This window comes from Carlito syrichta, unplaced genomic scaffold (assembly GCF_000164805.1).
Source record: "Carlito syrichta isolate Samal-C Ts95f unplaced genomic scaffold, Tarsius_syrichta-2.0.1 Scaffold308807, whole genome shotgun sequence".
NCBI classification, from domain to species: Eukaryota; Metazoa; Chordata; class Mammalia; order Primates; family Tarsiidae; genus Carlito; species Carlito syrichta.
The window spans coordinates 290,735-313,675 of NW_007252903.1; the positions used below are offsets into that span (position 1 = coordinate 290,735).

The following is a 22,941-nucleotide window of genomic DNA, read 5'->3' on the forward strand; positions in this document are numbered from 1 at the left end:
CTGTAATCCCGCACCTTTGCGAGGCTGAGGTGAGTGGATTGCCTGAGCCCGCGGGTTCAATACCCGCCTGGGTAGTGAGACCTCATCTCTACAATAAATCAAAAAATCAGCCGGGCGTGGTAGCGCATGCCTGTAGTTCCGGCTACTTGGAAGGCTGAGGTGGAAGGATCGCTGGAGCCCAGCAGGTCGAGGCTGCGGTGGCCGGGAGCGGCCACTGCACTCCAGTCTGGGCGACAGAGTGAGACTCCAACTCAAAAAACAAACAAACAAACAAAAGTAGACCCCCAGCCCCCCCCCCCACCATCCAAAGCACAGCAGACTGGGGAAGTGGGGGTAGAACAACTAATGTAGGGCAGCCAATCTCCAGGTTGACCAGAACCCTAAAACTTGTGATTGTGGGCAAAAAAAAGATGAACTGAGCTAATTAAATTCATCTTTGGGGAATTTAGGATCAAGGTACTTGGGATGGCCAGGCAAGGAAGAAGCCAAAAGGGCATATTAAGAGTTATGATCACTGATTTTTTTTGTATTATCTTTTTGTCTTCTATGTCCTGGATTTGGGCTTTTATTTTGGTGATCTGGATTCTTCTGCTGAAATTAGGGTTTTTGTGGTCTTGCTTTTCCAGCTTTTTTAGGTGGCTTGTTGTTAATTTGTGTTCCTTCCATTTTCTTCATGTGTGTTTGTAGGGATATAAATTCCCCTCTTACTATAGCTTTCAAGGCGTCCCAGAGATTTTGGTAAGATGTTTCTTCATTTTCATTTGTTTCCAAGTATCTTTTGATCTCTATTTTGATTTCATCATTGACCCAGGAGTTGTTTAGCATCATGCTGTTTAGTGTCCATGTCTTTGTGGGTTTTGGGGGGACTTTGTTGGTGTCAATGTTTATTTTTATTCCACTGTGGTCCCAGAAGGTGCATGGCAGAATTTCGGTCCTTTCAAATTTGCTTATGCTTGATTTATGGCCAATTATGTGGTTGATCTTAGAATACGTTCCATGCGGTGATGAGTAGAATGTATATTCTGTGGTCTTTGGATGGAGTGTTCTGTAGGTATCAATTAAGTCCGTTTGGTCCAAAGTCACATTGAGGTTCCGGATCTCCTTGCTGATTTTTTGTCCTGATGATCTGTCTAGGGTTGTGAGTGGGGTATTAAAGTCCCCAGTTATGATGGTGTTAGAGTCGATATCTTTCTTTAGTTTTCCTAGAAGTTACTTTATGAAAGTTGGCGCACCTATGTTGGGTGCATATATATTTAAGGATAGATATTTCTTGTTGATGGATTGAGCCTTTTATCATTATGTAGTGGCCTTCTGTATCTTTTTTTGATTTTTAATAGCTTGAAGGGTATTTTGTCTGAAATTAAGATCGCTACTCCTCCTTTCTTTTGTATTCCGTTCACCTGAATTTGTTTCCCATCCTCTTAATTTGAGTCTGTGGGTGTCCTTTCTAGTGAGGTGAGTCTCTTGAAGGCAATAGATTGTTGCCTGATGATATTTTATCCATTTTGCCATTCTATGTCTTTTCAGTGGTGCATTTAGTTCATTCACATTAGGCTAATAATTGAAATGCAAGAGTTGATGCCTGTCATAAGGTTCTTACAGAGTTGTTCCTGTTTGTTTGTTGTCTTTCTTTGGGTTCTGGAGTTGGCTCATATGTGTTTTTAATCTTTGGCCTGTATTCTTGTGAAGAATGTTGTTGTTCTTTTTTCTTTTTCTTCTGTGTTTAGTACTTTCTTAAGTGTTTCTTGTAGAGGTGGTCTGGTGGCAGCGTAGGTTCTTAGGGATTGGATATCTGGAACTACAGGTGAGCACCACCATGCCCGGCTAATTGTTTGATTTATTGTAGAGAAAAGGTCTTGCCAAATTGCCCAGGCTGGTTTCGAATCCCTGGGCTCAGGCAATCCTCTGTCCTCGACCTCCCAAAGTGCTGGGATTATAGATGTGAGCTACCACACCTGGCCAAAAACAGATTCTTAAAACAATTAATATCACATATATTCAGATAATACAAAAAAAATCAATGAAACAAAAAGCTGGTTCTTCGAAAGGATAAACAAGATCGATGGTCCCCTAGCTAGACTGACCAAGAAAAAACGAGAAAAAAACCAAATAAGCACAATCAGAAACACATAAGATGAGGTCACATCTGACCCTGAAGAAATACAAAAGATCATTAAAGACTATTATGTACACCTGTATGGAAACAAACTTGAAAACCTTAAGGAAATGGAGGACTTTCTGACATCACACAACTTACCTAAATTGGAACAAGAAGAAATTGAGACCCTAAATAGACCAATAACAATCAAGGAAATCGACTACGTAATAAGAAAACTTCCTACCAAAAAAAGCCCTGGTCCTGATGGCTTTCCAGGAGAATTCTACAAGACATTTAAGGAGGAGCTGATACCAATCCTACTGAAGGTATTCCAGGCGATTGAAAAAGATGGAACTCTCCCCAAATCATTTTACGAAGCCAACATCACATTGATACCCAAGCCAGGTAAAGATCCAACAAAGAAAGAGAACTACAGGCCAATATCTTTGATGAACATAGCTGCTAAAATTCTCAACAAGATCCTAGCAAACCGAATTCAGCAATACATCTCAAAAATCATCCATCATGACCAAGTAGGCTTCATTCCTGGGATGCAAGGCTGGTTCAACATTCGTAAAACCATAAACGTAATTAAATACATCAACAGATGTCAAAACAAAAACCACATGATTATATCATTAGATGCAGAAAAAGCTTTTGATAAAATCCAGCACCCCTTCTTGATAAAAACCCTTAAACATCTAGGCATATGGGGAACATACCTCAAAATAGTAAAAGCCATCTACGAGAAACCCACAGCCAGCATTCTCCTAAATGGACAAAAATTGGAACCATTTCCCCTGAAAACTGGAACAAGACAAGGATGCCCACTCTCACCCCTCCTGTTCAACATAGTATTGGAAGTCCTGGCTAGAGCAATCAGAGAAGAGAAGGCAATCAGAGGTATCCAATAGGAAAAGAGGAAGTCAAGTTATCTCTCTTTGCAGATGACATGATTGTGTACCTTGAAATCCCAGAGAATCTGTCAAAAACCTCCTTACACTGATAAAGGATTTTGGCAAAGTCTCAGGATATAAAATAAATGTACAAAAGACAATCGGATTTCTTTACACCAATAATAAACAAACAGAAACCCAAATAAAAACCACAATTCCATTCACTATAGCCACAAAAAAAAAAATTAAATACCTTGGCATCTTCCTAACCAGAGACGTGAAAGACCTTTACATGAAAATTACAAAACACTGCTCAAAGAAATCAAAGATGACACAAACAAGTGGAAAAATATCCCATGCTCATGGATTGCAAGAATCAACATTGTGAAGATGTCCATCTTACCTAAGGCAATCTATAAATTCAATGCAATACCCATCAAATTACCAGCAACATTCTTCTCAGACCTAGAAAAGACAATACAGGAATTCATATGGAAACACAAACGTCCAAGAATAGCCAGAACAATCCTCAGCAAAAAACAACAAAGCAGGTGGTATCACATTACCAGACTTCAAACTTTACTATAAAGCTACAATCATCAAAACAGCTTGGTATTGGTATAGGAACAGGCATATAGATCAATGGAATAGAATTGAGATTCCAGAAGCAAAACCTCAATTTCTCAACCAACTCATCTTCGACAAGGCCTTCACCACCTACCACTGGGGAGAGGAGAACCTATTCAGTAAATGGTGCTGGGAAAACTGGCTGACCACATGCAGAAGATTGAAACAGGACCCCTATCTATCCCCATGCACAAAGGTTAACTCCAAATGGATCAGAGACCTAAATGTAAAACCTCAAACCATAAGAACCTTAGAAAATGAAGGAAATACCCTCATGGAAATCGGAACTGGCATCCAATTCCTGAACAAAACCCGAAACCCACAGGTCATAAGAGAGAAGATAGACAAGTGGGACCTCATTAAACTGACAAGCTTCTGCAAGGCCAAAGAAACCAACAAGAGGGCAGGGAGACAGCCTACAGACTGGGAAAAAATATTTGCCAACACCAGGTCTGACAAAGGCTTAACATCCTGGATCTACAAGGAACTAAAACGTGCTGAAAAGAACAAACAAACAACCCCATTATAAAATGGGCAAAAGATATGAACAGACACTTCACAAAAGAAGACATCCAAGCAGCCAACAAACACATGAAGAAATGTTCAACCTCACTAATCATCAGGGAGATGCAAATCAAAACCACACTGAGATACCACCTAACTCCAGTCAGAATGGCACTTATCAACAACTCAAAAAATAACAGCTGCTGGAGAGGGTGTGGTGAAAAGGGAACACTTCTACACTGGTGGGAGTGTAAACTAGTGCAACCTCTGTGGAAAGCAGTGTGGCGATTCCTAAAAGCTCTAAATATCAACCTCCCATATGACCCCGCAATCCCCCTACTGGGAATATACCCTGAAGAACTCAAATCACTCTATAAAAAAGATACCTGCATATGTATATTTATCGCAGCATTGTTCACAATAGCAAGAACCTGGAAACAACCATGCTGCCCATCAAAAGAGGACTGGATTAAAAAAATGTGGTACATATACACGATGGAATACTACACAGCCATAAAAAAGAACAAAACCATGAATTTCGCAGCAACTTGGATGGAACTAGAGTCTATAATACTGAGTGACCTCTCACAGAAACACAGATCCGAGTATCACATGTTCTCACTCATATAATGGACCCTGAACATCCAATGTAATACTGTAAGAAAATGACTGACGGTACTGGGAAACTACGGGGGGGGATGGGATTAACAGTAGCAAATATCTATCTGGGGATGGGGAAACACCTCTTATCAACAGGGTGCCTGAATGAAACGTAATTGTACACCTAACCCTTAACTTTACCTCACAAAATCACAATAAAAAATATTGATAAAAAAATTAAAAATTAAAAAAAAAAAAGAGTTATTATCCAGCCGGGCTCGGTGGCTCAGCCTGTAATCCCACGCCTTGGGAGGCTGAGGTGAGTGGATTGCCTGAGCCCACGGGTTCAAGACCCGCCTGGGCAACTTGGCGAGGCCTCATCTCTACAATAAATAAAAAAAAATTAGCTGGGCGTGGTAGCGCGCACCTGTAGTTCCAGCTACTTGGAAGGCTGGGGCGGAAGGATCGCCAGAGCCCAGCAGGCCAAGGCTGCGGTGGCTGGGAGCAGCCACTGCACTCCAGTCTGGGCGACAGAGTGAGACTCCAACTCAAAAAAAAAAAAAAGAGTTATGATCTAGGAAGGCCTAGAGTGTCTCACTGCCCAAACAAGCTGTGGCCGAATCAGCTACTATACACACAAAAACAGGTAAATGGAGAAGGCACAGAAAAAGGAGGAGAGGCCATGACTTGGCAATTCCAGTTGCAAAGATATACAGAAAACAACCTTGTTTTCTGTTTTTCAATTCCCATTTCTATAGCACCAACTGTAAAGTGCTTCCTGTCCTTAGATTACCACAGGACCTACTAGGTTCCTTTAATACATCTGTTTCTTGGGCTAGCGTGAGTGGGTCTCTGTTACTTGCAACCTGAAGAGTCCAAAGTGAGAGCACAAAACATTATTTCTGAATCAGAATAATGCCATGCTCTGAGGATTCCAATTGTATGCTATTATGCTAAGCAATAATAGCATGTAGGAACAACACAGGTAACTTAGCATCACTGTGAGAGCCAACTTTTGTACCAAGTATTTAAGTATGTACCTTGAAAATGATCTTACCATAGGATTTTCAATTTTATTTCCTAGTTTCTTACAAAGAAAGGAGGGAAAAGGGTCACAAAGAAAGGCACCTCCCAAAGGGTAATAGGACCTGCTTTGCAAGACTAATTCTAGCATTCACTAGCTGGAGTCTATAATTTGCAGATGTGTAAAGGTAGATATTAACGTGCTAAATAAGCAGCAAGGAGGCATGCTTCAGTGTTCAGCACATTCAATTAATGCTGGGCAAGATGTGCCCCACTTTTACACGTTAATACAACTGTCTAGTCAAAAATAAAAACATTGTCCCTACCCTTCTACACAGACATTTTCTGTAGTCTGTCTCAAGAGATCTAAGGATGGGATCAGTGGTAGTTCATTAAGGCTTGTTAAGGCTGTAAAACACATGCACACACAGGGTCATTTGGGCCAGACATTTGACTATGCTTAAACCAGGTAGGATCTTCACAGCTGAGAAAATCATTAGGAAAGCTGCCATGAGAACCCATGTACTCTTTCTACATCAGGGTTTTTAAAACAAAATGAAGGAAGAAATATTCAATATAGAGACGCTAAGCTAGAAGACTAACTGAAAAAATCTCAGGATATGGGACAAGGTAAGAAGCCAGTGCAAAATACCAACTACTCTAAAAAAGGAAGGAAACAAAAGACTTCATTAAGAGTAAAAGGAAACGAACATGTTTCTTCCTTTCCTTGGCAACACATAGGGGTACTGGGAAGAAGAGCTGGTGAGGCTTGGGCCTCTTGAGACTTTCTGATTGCTGCTCCTGGGGCACTTGAGGATGGAGACTCCAACACCTTTTAGGTAGAAGACACAGAAGGATTTTCAGGCCTTTTGACCTCTCTGTCTTGTTTATTCTCTCTCAGTCTTATTTTGAGCTAGAAAGAGATTCTGATTAAGTATTCTGACACTTAAGTATTCTGCTTTAGCCTACAGTGAGAAAAGAGATCCTCAAGTTTCCTTCTAGGTTGCTTAGCCCATTTTGCCATGGTAGGAAAAGTAACTGATTTAAGGCCAATCCTCAATGAGGAATAAAGATTATATGCACTTGGCTGGAAAAATCATTTGAATATACAGATTATGAGTATCGCAGATCAGATATAGGAAGGATTCCAACAATACTGATATGGAGGGCAGGATAGAGGCTATTAACTGTCAGGTATTGAATTCATTCAGGAAGGTTGTATGTCATGAATACTAGTGCTGGAGATGGAGAAATACACACATACAAAGGATTTCATAGAAACAAAGATGATTTACAATATTTGCAGTTGCACACCAATCCATAAATCTGGCATGAACTCAAATGTATAAAACAGTGCTCTCACTGGGTTATAAAAACAGGTAATTTTTATTCTCTTTTCTCATACTTTCTAAATTTTCTTCAATGAGACTTTTGATATTTTGGTAATATAGTATGAATCTTCTCAACAGTCCCAACTGGGAAAAGGGGTTAGATGATTAACAAAAATGTTGGATAAAGTGGGAAACCATAAAATGTGACTATTATCATAACATTAACATTAACTTAGATGTACGTTTGAATATACAATGTACTCCTCTATCAATCTTTTTACATAAGGTCAAAGATTTTTTTCTTTGAACATGGATCAGTTTGGGGTTCCAGGTCATCTGTTTTGGACAAACAATACCACATACATCTGTAAATGCCAAGCCCTATTTATTTAGAGTGTAATAAATTTAAAGATACTTGGGAAACAACCTAAGTATGAATTCCTTCTAAGATTTTTACTCTGTGCTGCCCTGTAATCTAATAGTTTTCTCACAGTAATTTCATTACATTTTTAAAAGACTTTCCTTTATCGAGTCTTTCCAAGGCATTCCACTCGGTTTTAATGAAACAAGTCTTTATGTACTCATATTTCTTCAGTTTACTAACATCTAAATGATTATATAGTTGCAACTGGTAGTATAACTTACACTAGTGGTTTGGATACAAATAAGTGACTCTTAGTAAGCATACACCTCACCAGGTGGAAGAAGTACAAAAGCATTCTAAAAAATATTTAGAATATTATGTGAGTATCAGCATGCATAACTTATGAATGGAAAAAAGTATATCAGAAAAGTTGATCATATGAATGTTGCTTTATGGCATTACGCACTTTCAGAATCTGAAACCATCGCCACTGTTTTTTATTTCTTAAGGGAAGATGCTTTAAAAAAAAAGATTAAAAAAATGATTTGAGAGAGGCAGTGGGAACGGGAAATATGCCAGTCTTTCCTGTTTATCTCATGAGTGTGGGGGTGAAGGTATGTGCTATGCACCAGTGTGTTTTGGAGGAAGTAGAATTCTGAGTCACAGAATGGCATGGAGTGACTGTCACTGGATAGGATTTTGCCAGGATTCTAAGCTTTTGTCACACCAAACAAATGGTAGGAATGACTAACTAAGAGGATGCAGTTCACAGTACACTACTGGGTATAAAGTAAAAAAGGGCAGGAGAAAAAAGCAAAGATAAAGGTGTGAATGAGTACAGGAAGACAGAGGACAGAGGAGTGGACTGTGATTCAAAACTATGAATAAAAGGAACAAAGAAAACAGGAGGCTATGATAGGCATAAACTTCCCCGGTTTTTTTCTTCCAAATAGGTATCAAACTATTTTTCATATGATCTTCAGCTAGTTTTTGGTACAAACTTCTGTCCCTAAGAGGAGTGAAACCAAAGTATGTAAGAGTAATTCCAGATGTTGAGAAATTTACAACCCAGTGAAGAGATCAACATAAGTACAAATAATGACAAGACCCGGTAATATGTACTAAATACAGTAAGAGCAATACAGATAGTAAGTGCATAAGATTATTTTCACCTTAAGAGGCAAGTGACAGCACACTCCTCCTTGCAGTCTCCTATGCTAGCTGTGACTGCCTATAGCCCTGCTTAATCTCTCAGTTCTACAGACAGTTTCACAAAACTTGTTGCTAATCCAGTTGTACTGGTGCTTGGTTAAAACCTCCCTAAAAATTAGTGAGAGACTTTATTTGTGAAGAAGCAACACGATGATAAAAATGAGTGTTTTAAAACTTCATCATGAAGAATTTCAAACATATACCAAAGTACAGAGCATAATATAACAAATCCTCACGTGCCCATAGACAGCCTCAACAATTTTCAATATAACCCAATCTTTTTCACTCCCTCCTTTCTGTATAATTTTGAAGCAAGTCCCACATGTCATTTTATATCATGTGTAAATATTTTAAAATATCTCTTTCAAAGCTAGAATTCCTTTATAAAATATAATCAAATAGCAATATTACACCTACAAAATTAACAGTATTTAATGTAAAACAGCCAGTGCTCAAATTTTCAATTGTCTTATAAAGACTTGAAATGACTTTTTAAAATATTTTATAATTTATGCCAGAAACAGAAGTAAAGGCACCGACCTATTATATAATCAAAGGCATAAATGAGAAGCCAAACAACTTGTCAGACATCCAAGGACTACCTACTGCTAGTAAATAGCATTTACTGCGTGCTAGCACTGCATCAAGGGCTCTTCACATATTAACTCATTTAACCCCATGATATAGGTGAATTACCAATAACATAAAGAAACTGAAGCAAACATGTCTAAGGCCCAAACAAGTCTAAGGTCACCCAGTTAACCCAAATACACACCAGCTGATGAATAGATAAGTAAAATGTGTTATATCTGTACAATGGAATATTTTTCAGCCATAAAAAGGAGTAAAATATTGATAGATGCTGCAACAAGGATGACCCTTGAAAATGTTACGCTAAGTGAAAAAAATCAGCCACTAAGGACTACATATTGTATGATTTTGTTTATAAGAAATGTCCAGAACAGAAAAATCTATATAGAGACAGAAAGTAGATTAGTGGTTGCCTAAGGCTGGAGAGAGGGGTCGTAGGGAGGGACTGGTACTGGGTACAGGGTTTCCTTCTGGGGTGATGAAAATGTTCTAAAATTGGACTGTGACCATGGTTGCACAACTTTGTGAATATACTAAAAACCACTGAATTGTGCACTTTAAATGGGTGAACTGTATGATATAACAATATCCCAATAAAGGTGTTTTTTAAAAGTAAATTACCAAAAAGTTTATATTTATCAAACCAATAAAAAGTTACTAATTGGGCAACGCCCTTGGGTCCCCTCTCACTGTGGGAGCTTTTCTGTCTTCTCAACAAATCCTGCTTTTAAAAAATGTTATTAATCATCTACACATGCACTACACTAGGTTCTATGCAAGTTACAAAACAAATGTAAGACACTAACCCTGACCTCAAATGTGTTAAAATTCAAGAGAAAAGGCACACATGCAACATATAATGTATTTTTGCTTTCTGAATCATGCCTTTTTTCCAAAGAGGTAGTCAATTGTCTGAACCAAGTTTTCTGACTCATAAAAGACAATGGGGCTAGAACCTAAGGAACATACAGGCTATGATAAGACCAATCCTTTCTTTCTTGCCCCTGGAGGCCTGTGGAGGCTATGATCAACCAAAGAGTTATCTTGTGAGAGAGAAACCTATAGGATCCTTACAATGTGAGTAAATGTTTTCTAACTGAACAGAGGCCGAAGCGGCTGGCAACCCTAGGCTGAGCTAAGACCAACAAGGCCTGGCTCCTCCTCCCTGGGTTGAGGGATACCCAGGGTAAACAAACTGCACAGGCTTTCTTTTGCTGTGGCTGTTAAAGAGCAACAAAGATCCTTGAGAAAGACAAGGGAGAGCTGTGCTCATAAAAGCTGTGAGGTGAGTGTTTAGAGGAGGGAGATGAGGGTTAACAAAGAGATACAATCTGGACAAGGGGAGAGTTGGGGATCTGAGGATGCACAGAGTAACCATAACACTGACCAAAACTGAAGAGGTACAGGAACCCAGTGCATCACTCACAACCACAAAGGATTCTTGGAGACAGCATTTCTCTTACATGGATTATGAGGAAACTGCTGTTCAAAATCAAAGTGTCTGGGTACCATGGACTTATGGAAACAGGACTTGGTTCTACCCTGAGGCTACTGGAATAAATAGCATCTAGTTAAATGTCCAATGAACCCATGAGGCTCACATGCCACATAAATTCTAAAACCAGTAGTGCACAACAGAAAGATATTTCAACTTTACAGACAGGTGAACTCAGTCACTATAACAAGGATTTGCAGTCTCTGAAATGTTCAGATAATGGTGACAATCAAAACTTAGAGTCTTGCTTAAATGTTTACTGTTTGAGACAGAGCTACAAGTAAAACCCTAATCAATAAAGTAGAAACTCACATCTAGAAAGAACATTTCATACTTGGATAAAGTGGCTTGGACCCAGAGTGACCTGATGAATCAGCAGACAACACTGCATCATAACCTTACAGTCAAGATGCCTCAAATATTTGAATCACAATTGAGAACATTACATTGGTCTCCTTACCTTTCACCACATCAGCCACGTTACATGTGGGATCAATACTTCCTATGTGTTTAGGATGAGCAGGATTAGTGTCGCCACCAAACAGAAGGGCTAAACAAACACAAAAGGGAAGATCAAAATACAGCAGGCTGGGATGGTCAAGGGGCTTATGCATTTTTAAAGGATCGCTTCTTTGTAAAAATCATTTTAGCATGCAGAGCAACTTAAGAGCAATGGAATACACACAGTTGATGAGTGAGCAACTCTAACGGCCAACCAAGGAGGAAGGATGTGCTTTAACACCTGTCAGTTGCAGTCAGCAGGTCCTAAAGCAGTGACATGTGCCAGGTGCCCAACCCTTTCTCCCCCACCGAATGTAACTTGGATGAAGAAACTTACTTTCATCCTTAGCCAAGTTGACCCACCTTCTCAGTACTACTCCAGACGAGTATTCCGACTTTCACTAAATATTTAGAACACGCAGTCTGTACCATTTGGACAGGCCTGCAAAGTGTCTTCACTGGCAGTGTTTCAGATGCTTCCATCATGAAGATTATTTTCAATGTCATGTACATAAACGATATTTGTTCAAGTATTTTTGAAAGTACACTCAGATAATTTTACGATACATAAGATTTGCAAAATTTTGTTTCTGAATAAAAGTCAAAAGAAACCTCAAAGAAAAAAGCAATCAGAATCCAAATGTTTATAGGTGTACTTTTTTAAATCAAGCAAAAATTGGGAATAACTTAGATTCCACAAAAGGAGGATGTCTAAATAAAATAGGGGAGATTTTAAACTATAAAATAGGTGAATATGGGCAGTAGGCCAATAAATAAAGTTTCAACTAAGGAGAAGAAACAGAGATGTATACTTAACTGATGATCTAAAAACATGTACTATATATATGTCTACATACGTATTTAGATCAGAAAGAAATTGCAGTTATCTAGGTAGTTTAGTTGAACAGTATTTACATTCTTTTCCTGTAAACTGTCATACATTTCTATTTTTAAAGAGATATATTTCATATAAACCCACATTTAATATGTGTATAACATTCACATATCCAAATTAATCAAATTAGTAAAATAAAGATGCTTTGCCCATCTTCTGATTCAGGAAAGGGAGTTAGGCTCTAAACATGTGGATACTTTTTTAAAAAATTATAAAATCAGTCACAGAGACAATGCTGAAAATGAGCCAAAAAGTTTTTTTGTGTAGAGAGAATTGTAGGGTTTTGTTTGATTGTTTTTTTAAATATCTGCTTGTCACCATAGAGAGCAGACTAAAACTTTCAATATAGGATTATGAACTGACAATCTTGTTTAATCTGACTTCACTGATCACTGTGAAATAAAGGATCAATTGTTCTTATTGTCAACATGTCAATTCAACATTCCCGGTATCAATGTTTTTAAAACTAAAAAGGAAAACACATTATATCCTAGATAAAGAATAGAACATACTCTCAGAGACACATAAGCGTATTCAGGGATGTCATTAAAGCTAGTCCCTTATCCGCACCTGGAATATAATGGCAGAGGCTTCAAAAGCAGACAGTGGTCCTATCTCTAATATAACCATCATAAAAGCCTTTGAAAAATTTCTTTTAACCAAGAATACTAATTAACAGTTTTTTAATAGATAGGGTTCACTTAGGAAAAATTGAACCAGAAATAAAATTTCTACAGCCAAAAACACAGGTCAGTAAATTAAAAGTGAAGCAATAAGGAAATATTTAGGAGAAGTCACTCTAGATACTTTTTCAAAACTGGACCAACAAAACCCAACTTACTGTGCTGGTTAATTAGCATGCGGAAAGAGATGCGGTTGGTATAAAACCGATCCAGAAAATACTGGATGTTACTGCTAATGAAAGGATCAAACCCAAACTTCTCCTTGTATTCAATCACTCCTTGTGCCATTGTAGGAACCACATCATTGTGTCTATTTCTGACTTTAATCAGAACTTGTAGAAAGCTGTATGAGAGGGAAACAAAACACGGTCAGTCTTTATCTCTCATGGGCTGATGCACAGACTTCCCAGCTCTGTCCCCAGAGTAGTTGTCTGCTGGTATTTTTATAGGTAGGGACATCATTCTCATTACATGCTATAAGAAAGTACTCATAAGAAACTAAAGTTTTACCCAAGTTTTTGTTTGAAACTTTCTTTCTACAGAAACTCTTCTTTCAGGGATGTAAAAAGTAAAAGGTTCTGGTAAAGAAAAGACCCTTTCAGGAATCCACTGACCTTCTGGATAAATGATTACATATAACACAGATTCTAAAAATGTTGAATAAAGAACTGCAAAACATATCAATATATCTTCTGACAACATAAGGACAATCCCCCTAAAAATCACCAAGGACTTATTAATGGAGTCTCAAAACAACAGCTTCCATGAATAAAGAAATGTCATACATTTAAGAGTAAAATTTTGAAATAAATTTCTCACAGTAGTGATGAAATATAGATAGAACAAAGATGATTAAAACAAATTTATTCAAGTATTCTGGCTTATTATTGTAAAGATGCCTAGGGGAAAAGAATGGTAAGTAAGAATAGAAAGACAAGTCAATCAGTGAAACCAAATATTTGGAACCAGGCCTGTGGGTGAGTATGTGTATATAAAAACTGAGTACATTGAGAAAGTAACATTGCAAGTCAATAGGGAAACAATCATATTAATAATCAAATTAACTGAAACATTGGGCTAACAATTTAAGTCACATTCCAATTTCAAGCCTTAAATCAAATACTGGATTAAAAATGTAAAAGGGTAAAATCACAGAAACAATAAAGGAAAATCAGGTGAATGAGTATATGACCTTGGGGTAAGGAGGGCTGATCTAAGCTTAATACCAAAGGCAGAAACAAATAATATGAAGAAACAAATGATATGACCATGTAAAATTTCAGCACTTATTTAGGGATATAATACAAATAAAGTAAAAAAACAAAGTGAAATTGGGAAAAATGTATTTGCAAGAGTTATTATCCTTTTTTATTTTTTTAAGGAGTTATTACCCTTAATTTAAAAAGGAAGCACTCCATCAGATAACTAGGCAAAGGATCTGATATTAATGGAAAATTTACCAAAAAAGAAACACAAATGCCAATAACTTTATCCTCACAAATAAAAGAAAGCAAATTAAAAATAATGCGGTACTTACTGTTCTCCACTTACCAATGTCAGCTAGAGTGTGGAATGCATTTATAGGGGCAATTTAACAACATATTTCAAAAGCCCAAAGAAAATAATTCCAGAAATTGATCCTAGAAAAATAACTGGACAAGGTGAACAGCTGTATTTAAAGGCTGTTCTTTTGTGCACTGTTTGCAGTAGCAAGAAAACTACAAATCAGTCTAAACTCCAGTGATGGGGGTCAAACTACATGACCTACCTATTAATGTGAATATTACGAAGTTATTAAGAATTAATAATGGTGTTAACTCTATAATGCAGACACTTGTTATTTTTGTAAAAAGTATTTTACACATATAAAAATATGCATGCCTAGGAAAAAGTATGAAAGCCAGAAAAATATTAATAGGAGAAATTGGGGGTGACTTTCTTTTTACTTGTCTTAATTTTCTCAAGGATGAAATATTTCTGTAACATATACATAAACAATAAAGATGAATAAATCAACTCTGAAATTAGGCCACAACTATTCACAGAAAATTTTATAATGGACAACTTGTCCTTTATGTAACACTCTTTCCAATGTACTTACAGATTAAATATTACTAAAATAAAGTAAAACAATTCATTATAGAAGAGATGTGTTTCAACTTATCTGAAGGGAGAAGATTTACCTCAATGGTTCAATTCTCAGAATTCTTCCTCAATCTTCCAGGCTCTTCTAAACTCTATCATAATAATCAACATGCTTGTCCTCTAAGCTACTTTTTCTTTATTAAAATTATTTCCCTGCTGGTGATCCATACAACCTCTTGCTGCTACCATGATATTCATTCACCTTTCACTCCTTCCTTTACCAAGAACATTAGGCTTCTGAAATACCAAGTAGCTTAACTAGTCACATGAACCTGGGCAAGTTACTGGAACTCACTGAGAGCTCAGCTAATATCATGATGGTCTAGCACACATTGGATTTGGCACTGGCAGTTTACAAAGCAGGCTCATGGCCATAAGTCACATCTGACTGACAACCTGCTTCAGAAACCAAGACAGGACTCGGGGGAAAAACACAGCAGAAATTTAATATCATGTGCAGTCATCCTTTGGTATCCATGGGAGATGGGTTCCAGGACCCCTTATGGATACCAAAATCCTTGGATGCTCAAGTCCCTTATCTAAAATGGCCTAGTAGTTGCATATAACCTGTGCACAGCTTCCCATATATTACACTTTAAATCATCTCTAGGTTACTTATAGTACCTATATAATATAAATAGTTGTTATATTTTTAAAAATTTGTACTACTTCTTTTTTTTTTTTTTGAGTTGGAGTCTCACTCAGTCACCCAGACTGGAGTACAGTGGCCGCTCCCGGCCACTGCAGCCTCGACCTGCTGGGCTCCGGCAATCCTTCCGCCTCAGCTTTCCAAGTAGCCGGAATTACAGGCATGCGCTACCATGCCCCGCTGATTTTTTGATTTATTGTAGAGCTGAGGTCTCACCAAGTTGCCCAGGAGGGTCTTGAACCCGCGGGGTCAGGCAATCCACTCACCTCAGCCTCCCAAAGTGTGGGATTACAGGGTAAGCCACCGAGCCTAGCTTGTATTACTTCTTATTGTTATACTGCACTTTTTTCCCTTGAATGTCTTTTTGATCTATAGTTGGTTGAATCCAAAGATGGAGAACTCCTGGATACAATGGGTTAACTGTACTTCCACAAATCTATGTCCTAAAATTTAGAGCTAGAGAGGTCAGTTTTAGTTTTAGGATTTCAGCCACACTGTCACCAACTAATGACTTTGGAGAAAACAAAGTTCCTGGAGTCAATTTATTTAATATCAGTGACAACAGTGCCTTATATCAAGGAAAACACTGCATCAGGGTTCTAACCCAATGTTTCCCTCACCACCTTCCACATTTCACAGATCCATTAGACAAAACTCCTAGTAAAGTATAAAACAGGTCAAGGTTTTTTACATTTTAATTTTAATTTACAACTAAACTTAAGCTAGCTACTCATGGCTCAAACCGGCAGTCCTGGCAGATAGTAAAAACAGTGTACTAGGGAAAATGAAATGTGATTTATAGGTCCAGTTCTGCTATGAACTGCTACAATCTTGAGCAAGTCACTTCACATCTCTGACCCTAACTTCCTTATCCGTGAATTCAGAAGAATAGATTAAATACCTCCTAAGGTTGCGTGTATACCGTGATGTTTCCCTAGTTCTTTTTTTGAGTCAGGGTCTTACTTTGTCATCCAGACTGGAGTACAGTGGCACCATTATAGCTCACTGCAACCTCAGACTCCTGGGTTCAAGCAATCCTCCCACCTCAGTCTCTCAAGTAGCTAGGACTACAGACACATGCCACCACATTTGACTAATTTTTTAATTTTTTTGTAGAGACAAGGTCTTAAACTCCTAGGCTCAAGTGATGCTCCCACCTTGACCTCGCAAAGTGCTGGGATTACAAGCATAAGCCACTATGCCCAGCTACCCTAGTTCTTTTTATGGAGCATCTATAAGTCAGGTGTTCAATCTCACAACTATGTGAACTATGTTTATACTCACAAAGAACTTTCTCAGCACAACAGGCCTGTTGTATATATTCACTCAAGTATGCATGAAACAGGAGGAAATTCATGTGAAAGGATACTTAATTTTTCTTGGGGGGGGGGATACATAGCTAGGGTGTTTCTTGGCTAAATAAAAAGGAAAAACAGAAATATTCCATCAGCATGAGAGCTCACCAGTCTGTGCATAATGGCAACAATAGAATTCAGGTTGTTACATAAAAAGCACACTCTTTTATGCGTCTCCAAAATAAAACCATTACAGTTTTTTTAGCTCAAATGTAATATCGTCTTGAATTTTTTTTAAATTGTAAAAGACTGATAAATTCATGTATACATGGAGCCCATTGCATTCTTAAAACTACCACTAGATGGAACATTTACTGCAATATTTATAGTGAGTGCCCAGTTCACCTTGAGTGAATTTCTTCAGAATTAGGTCATGAAGCATCACAGGAAGTGTCATTATTTCTTTTGCATGATGTTAATTTCTTAACTCAAATTTTTAAAAACACAATGTTGAGTCATTATCCATTAAGAAAATGAATGCTTTTGTCCAAATTATACTTCTTGGGTCTTGATGACATGAGCTCCATTTTCCAAAACATTTTTTACCTCAATATTTTTACTTGCAGGTAAGTGGTACCATACTTACTTATCCAAGACCTGTGGATCCTCAGGGCTCTTATTTTCATATTCTAACAGTTCAAGAAAGCTCTGCATATACCTAATAAAAGAAGAGTTACTGTGTTAGCTGCCTACCCAACACCCACTCCTCCTTTCTTTTCTTTCCTTTCTCCATCCCATCCCTATCCTTCCCAGGCAACTCCAGTAATTCAGGGAAAGTTGGTACCTCCAAAGATTCTGAGTGGCACCATTTTTCTCTGGGCACTCCTATTTCTCTTATCACTAATTATTAATAATAACTACTAATGATTAATAATAATTAGTCCAATAGTCCAGGTCTAAGCCTATTACTGTGTGGATCCCCCTGAGCAAAAAGGATCAGCCCAGGAATGGACATAATAACACAATTCAGGCTAGCAAATGACAAAGAAGACTTGCTGAAGGATTCTGGGAGAGAAACCAACTTGTTCTGCTTTTGTACAGAGTGTTATGCAGATGTAAAGACTGGAATTGTTACAGCTATTCTGCCAGCAGGAGGGGATCCAGTCTGACAATGAAGCCAAAGCTGTCAAAAGCAGGGCTTTGATAGCCTCATGAATCTCTAAATCAAACCAACACCAAAAGCTCATCCTACAGCTGGACCTTCTAGTTACATGAGCCAGGTTCAGTTGCATTTTCGACCACTCACAAACAGACATATCCTAATTGATTCAAACCGTAGAGTTTGATTACCAAAAATGTACATGTAATGTTTTTTTTCAGAGTCTCACTCTGTAGCCCAGGCTGGAATGTAGTGGCATGCTCACAGCCACTGCAGCCTTTACCCACTGGGCTCAGACGATCTTCCCACTTCAGCCTTCCAAGTAGCTGGAACCACAGGTGCATGCCACCATGCCCGGCTTATTTTTTATTTATTTATTTATTATAGAGATGAGGTCTCCCCAAGTTGCCCAGGTTGGTCTTGAACCCCTCTGCTCAAGCAATCTTCTTGCCTCTGCCTCCCAAAGTACTAGGATTACAGGTATGAGCCACTGTGCCTGGCCAGTACATGTAAATTTTAAGAAGCACATGTGTGAAACTGAAGTACATTTCAAGAATTTAGAAATTAGATGGAAAGAAGGTTCTTCTCAGAGTTAAATTAATTCACCAACACTTAATGGGGAAAAAGTGTGCCTCTTAGACCCTCAGAAACAGCTTCTGGATTAAGAATGGCTGCATATCTCAATCAGGGCCAGTGTAAGAAATAGTGTGTGCAACATTAAGATCAAGAGAATACAGAAAATGGGACTCAGAGGCATGTTAGTGTAGCAGCTACATCCAGCCAAGACCTGTTAGAGCTGGTAGGGATTCAGATCTTCCAATTAGTGGTATATGAGCTGTTTGGGGACTTAACATATCCTGAAAGAATTAGCCTTCTATTCTAATTATTTCTAACAATTAATTACCACTAATCCTATTATCTACCTTTGGACAGAGGATGAAGACACTCCAGAAACTAAAAATGACTGTTACATAAACAAATACGTCAACAGGAATACCATTTGACTTTTCAGCTTCATATTAACTTTGTGACAATGCATCTGATACTAAAGAATATTCTTCACTGGGTATATTTTTTTAAAGTCTCCAGGCACATAAGGCTGTGGATTAGATATTGTTAAAATCATCAGGTCAAAACAACCTGAGAAATCAAAGACAGCCAGCCCCAGGTAGGCATCCTGTCCTTTCCCAAGAGGATTGTGCAAAGTCATAAATGGAGAGAAGTCAACCATTATGCTGAGGTTCCTAGCCTGCAAGTCAAGAGAGCAAGGAGAACACACTGTGACTGAGGGGACAGTGGTGGATTCATGGTCTGTTATGCATAAGATTAGCTTTTAAAAGGAAATGGCAGTGAAACACAATGCATGAGCCTGAACTGGATTCCTAAATCAGGAAAAGAAATTGCTTTTTTAAAAAGAGGGCCACCATTAGGACAATTAGTAAAGTGAAAATAAATCCTACATTTAGAAAATATTACCATATCAGTGCTAAATTTCCCAAATATGATGATCATACTGTCGTTTTTGAAGTTTGTTCCAAGGAAATAAAAGCTAAAGTATTCGGAGCAAAGGGGCATGGTGTAGACATAGGGTGTGTGTGTATGTGTGTACCATACAGACAACACATACAGAGGTGGGGTGGGGGAGATGGAAAAATGAAGAGACGGAGAAACAGAAAAATAGCGGGGAGAGAGAATATGAATGACAACAGCAGAACAAATGTGGCCAAATGTTAAAAATTACAGACCAGCCTGGGCAATATAGTGAGACCTTGTCTCTACAAAAATTAAAAAATTAGCCAGGCGGGTGGTGGCACACAACTGTAGTCCTGGCTACTCAGGAGGCTGAGGTGCAAGGATCATCTGAGTCCAGGAGGTCAAGGCTACAGTAAGCTGTGATCATGCCACTGCACTCTAGCCTGGGTGACAGAGTGAGACACCAACTCAAAAAAAAAAAAATAAATTAGTGAATCTCCATGAAGACATATAGAAGTTCTTTCTACTAATCTTGCACCCCTTCTATTAAGAAGGAAATTATTTCAAAATAGAATGTTTAAAAAATAAAAAGGAAAAAATGATATACGTGTATTTAGAATGGATAAGGAAGAGGACTAGTTAAAAGACAAAAGAGTTGACACAGAAATTTGTTTGAATCTACACTTTGCCAATGTGGTATAATACAAAAATACATTAGGTCTTTGTCCCTGGTTCTGGGCCCAGAGCTCCTAAAACCTTTAGAATTTCCTGAGTGACAGGAGTGTCTTTTATCATTCAGAAGGAGCCCCTTTTTATCACACCCGAATTTATGCTAATGAGACAACAGAGGGGAGCCCCTGGATTGCCTCAGGATGGAGCTGATCACCAAAAAGACCAAGTGAGTCCAGGGTTGGAACTTTCAGCCCCACCCCAACCTCTGACCTCCATAAAAATTCTTGAATGACAATTCAGAGAGCTTCCCGGTTGTCCAACACATGGGGGTACTAGTTAGGTAGTACACCCAGAGGGGGCATGGATGCTCCACTTATCCCCTACTCCATAACTTGCCTATGCATCTCTCCCATTTGGTTGTTCCTGAGTTTATCCTTTATAAAAACCTGTGAACATAAGAGCTTTCCTGAGTTCTATGAGCTGAAACTCACAAATTATCAAGCCTGAGAAAAGGATGTGAGGTACTGTCCGAACACAGAGTGTTTCCTTCTCTACCTGGCTTCTTTCTGCTCCCTTCCTCATGAGTGGCCTCTGGCCAAGGTTGTTCCCTTGTATATTCCCAGTAATGAGTCATGGGATGCAGGTGACCAAGCAAAGCTGAAAACAATGTAGTCATCACTCTTAATGTAATTGTAAACACCATATAGGAATGATTAACTTGATTACTTTTATTATAAAACTGCTTGCTATATACCACCCTGAGGCATGGGTTCTTCACTGGCTAGCCACTATCAGTGCCTCTTGTAAGTTTTAATAAGCCAAAGTCTTTCCCTGCTGGACCTCCAGGTAACTTCTTTGGAACAGGTAAACATTAGGCTCAGATTTGGGATTACCACATTACAAGGGTCGTGTAAGCCCAATGTACAGCCACTCAGACAGAGGCACAGGTGACTCAGAGCTAATGACTGGTGTCTGAAGTCAGGGGGCAGTCTTGTGGGACTGAGCCCTACAGTTGTGGGATCTGTGCTAACTCTGGGTAGTTAGTGTCAGGATTGAATTGAATCACTGAACATCCAGTGTCTGACAATCAGAGAACTGGCTGTTGGAGTTGGAAAAACTGCAGAGCCAGGAATTCAACCTGAAGCTCCTGAAGTAACTTTTACATAAGCAATAGTAAATGTCTACCTGTCACCACCACCAGGATCAGGGGACTTGATCTTGCCTACTAGAATCCCCACCACAGTAACTCCCAATTGTGATTTTATATTTTTTACTGGAAAATCTCTAATTATGGTCTTGAAGCAATAAAGAAGTCTCATGCAAACACGTACCTGCTATTCCTTCTAAAACAAGCTATGAATCTAGAGCAGAATGCAATTGTCAATGATAGCAAAACCCCACGGTCAGTCTCTCTTATCTCTCCTGCCTTCCCAAGACTCTGCTCCTCACATGGTGAGGAGCTACTGCCTGTCTCGGAAAGGGACTGGACATCATACCTCTGAGACCACCCAACATAGCATTTCTCAGATGATTCATGTTTAACCTTAATAATTTATTATAATTAATATTATTGAGGAATGACTATTGAATGTCCATCATTCTCTTTCAGTAGCCTGGTCTCCACTAACCCTCTAAATGCAAACTAATTAATAGTTGCACTCTCTTTATATTTGTTCACATCATGCCCTTCTAAAATGCTCTCCCTGTCACCTGTACCTGTCAATTCCACTCACTCATCAAGGGGCAGTGCAGAACCATAGCTGGCATTTCTCTGCTCCCATAGCACTGTGCTTACTTGACAGTACTTATGGCATGTTGCCCCCCAAACTCCCCCAGTTTTCTCCACAGTGAATTCTACCTTGCTTTTATAACACAGAGTAGACCTGCACATGTTTCTGGAACACTGTGTATGCAAATCCCTTTCTAAAAACACTCTACTTGCTCTTACATCCTACCACTCACTGGTCTCACCCTACTTACCTAGTGGGCAGTTGCATCACAATTCAACTTCCTCAATTAAGTAACATATGCTTTAAGCATCAGAGCTATAACTGGTTTAAGTTTACATTACACTCTGTTAAGATTTTTCATACTTTTCATAGGGCAAATGGACCAAAGCAGGAAGCTGATAGTTTTCCAATCTGAGGTTTCCCTTCAAGTGACTTAATTTGTTCTACAAAAAGTACTGCCTTCAAAAAACTTCTTTAAAAGGAAAATAGGAGCCGGGCTTGGTGGCTCAGCCTGTAATCCTGCGCCTTTGGGAGGCTGAAGTGAGTGGACTGCCTGAGCCCGCAGGTTCGAGACCCGCCTGGGCAACTTGGTGAGACCTCATCTCTACAATAAATCAAAAAATTAGCCGGGCATGGTAGCGTGCGCCTGTAGTTCCAGCTACTTGGAAGGTTGAGGCAGAAGGATCACTGGAGCCCAGCAGGTCGAGGCTGCGGTGGCTGGGAGTGGCCACTGCACTCCAGTCTGGGTGACAGAGTAAGACTCCGACTCAAAAAAAAGGGAAAATAGGCCGGGCTCGGTGGCTCAGCCTGTAATCTTGCACTTTGGGAGGCTGAGGTGAGTGAACTGCCTGAGCCCGTGGGTTCAAGACCCCCCTGGGCAACTTGGCGAGACTTCATCTCTACAATAAATCAAAAATTAACCGGGCGTGGTAGTGCACGCCTGTAGTTCCAGCTACTTGGAAGGCTGAGGCGGAAGGATCGCCAGAGCCCAGCAGGTC

The 22,941-nt window shown here is 38.9% G+C and overlaps 1 protein-coding gene across 2 annotated transcripts in view; it reads right to left on the bottom strand.

Annotated features, from left to right (window-relative positions):
* The window catches only part of PDK3 (pyruvate dehydrogenase kinase 3), a 75,916-nt gene that overhangs the window by 26,170 nt on the left and 26,805 nt on the right, over positions 1-22,941 (bottom strand). The window contains exons 3-5 of one of the 2 annotated variants that reach the window (XM_008065821.2): positions 17,556-17,627; positions 12,979-13,163; positions 11,202-11,291 (exon numbers count right to left, since the gene is read on the bottom strand). In XM_008065821.2, the coding sequence (XP_008064012.1) occupies positions 11,202-11,291; positions 12,979-13,163; positions 17,556-17,627 (347 nt within the window). The remainder of the gene's footprint in view (positions 1-11,201; positions 11,292-12,978; positions 13,164-17,555; positions 17,628-22,941) is intronic. The other variant, XM_008065823.1, reaches the window with a different exon arrangement.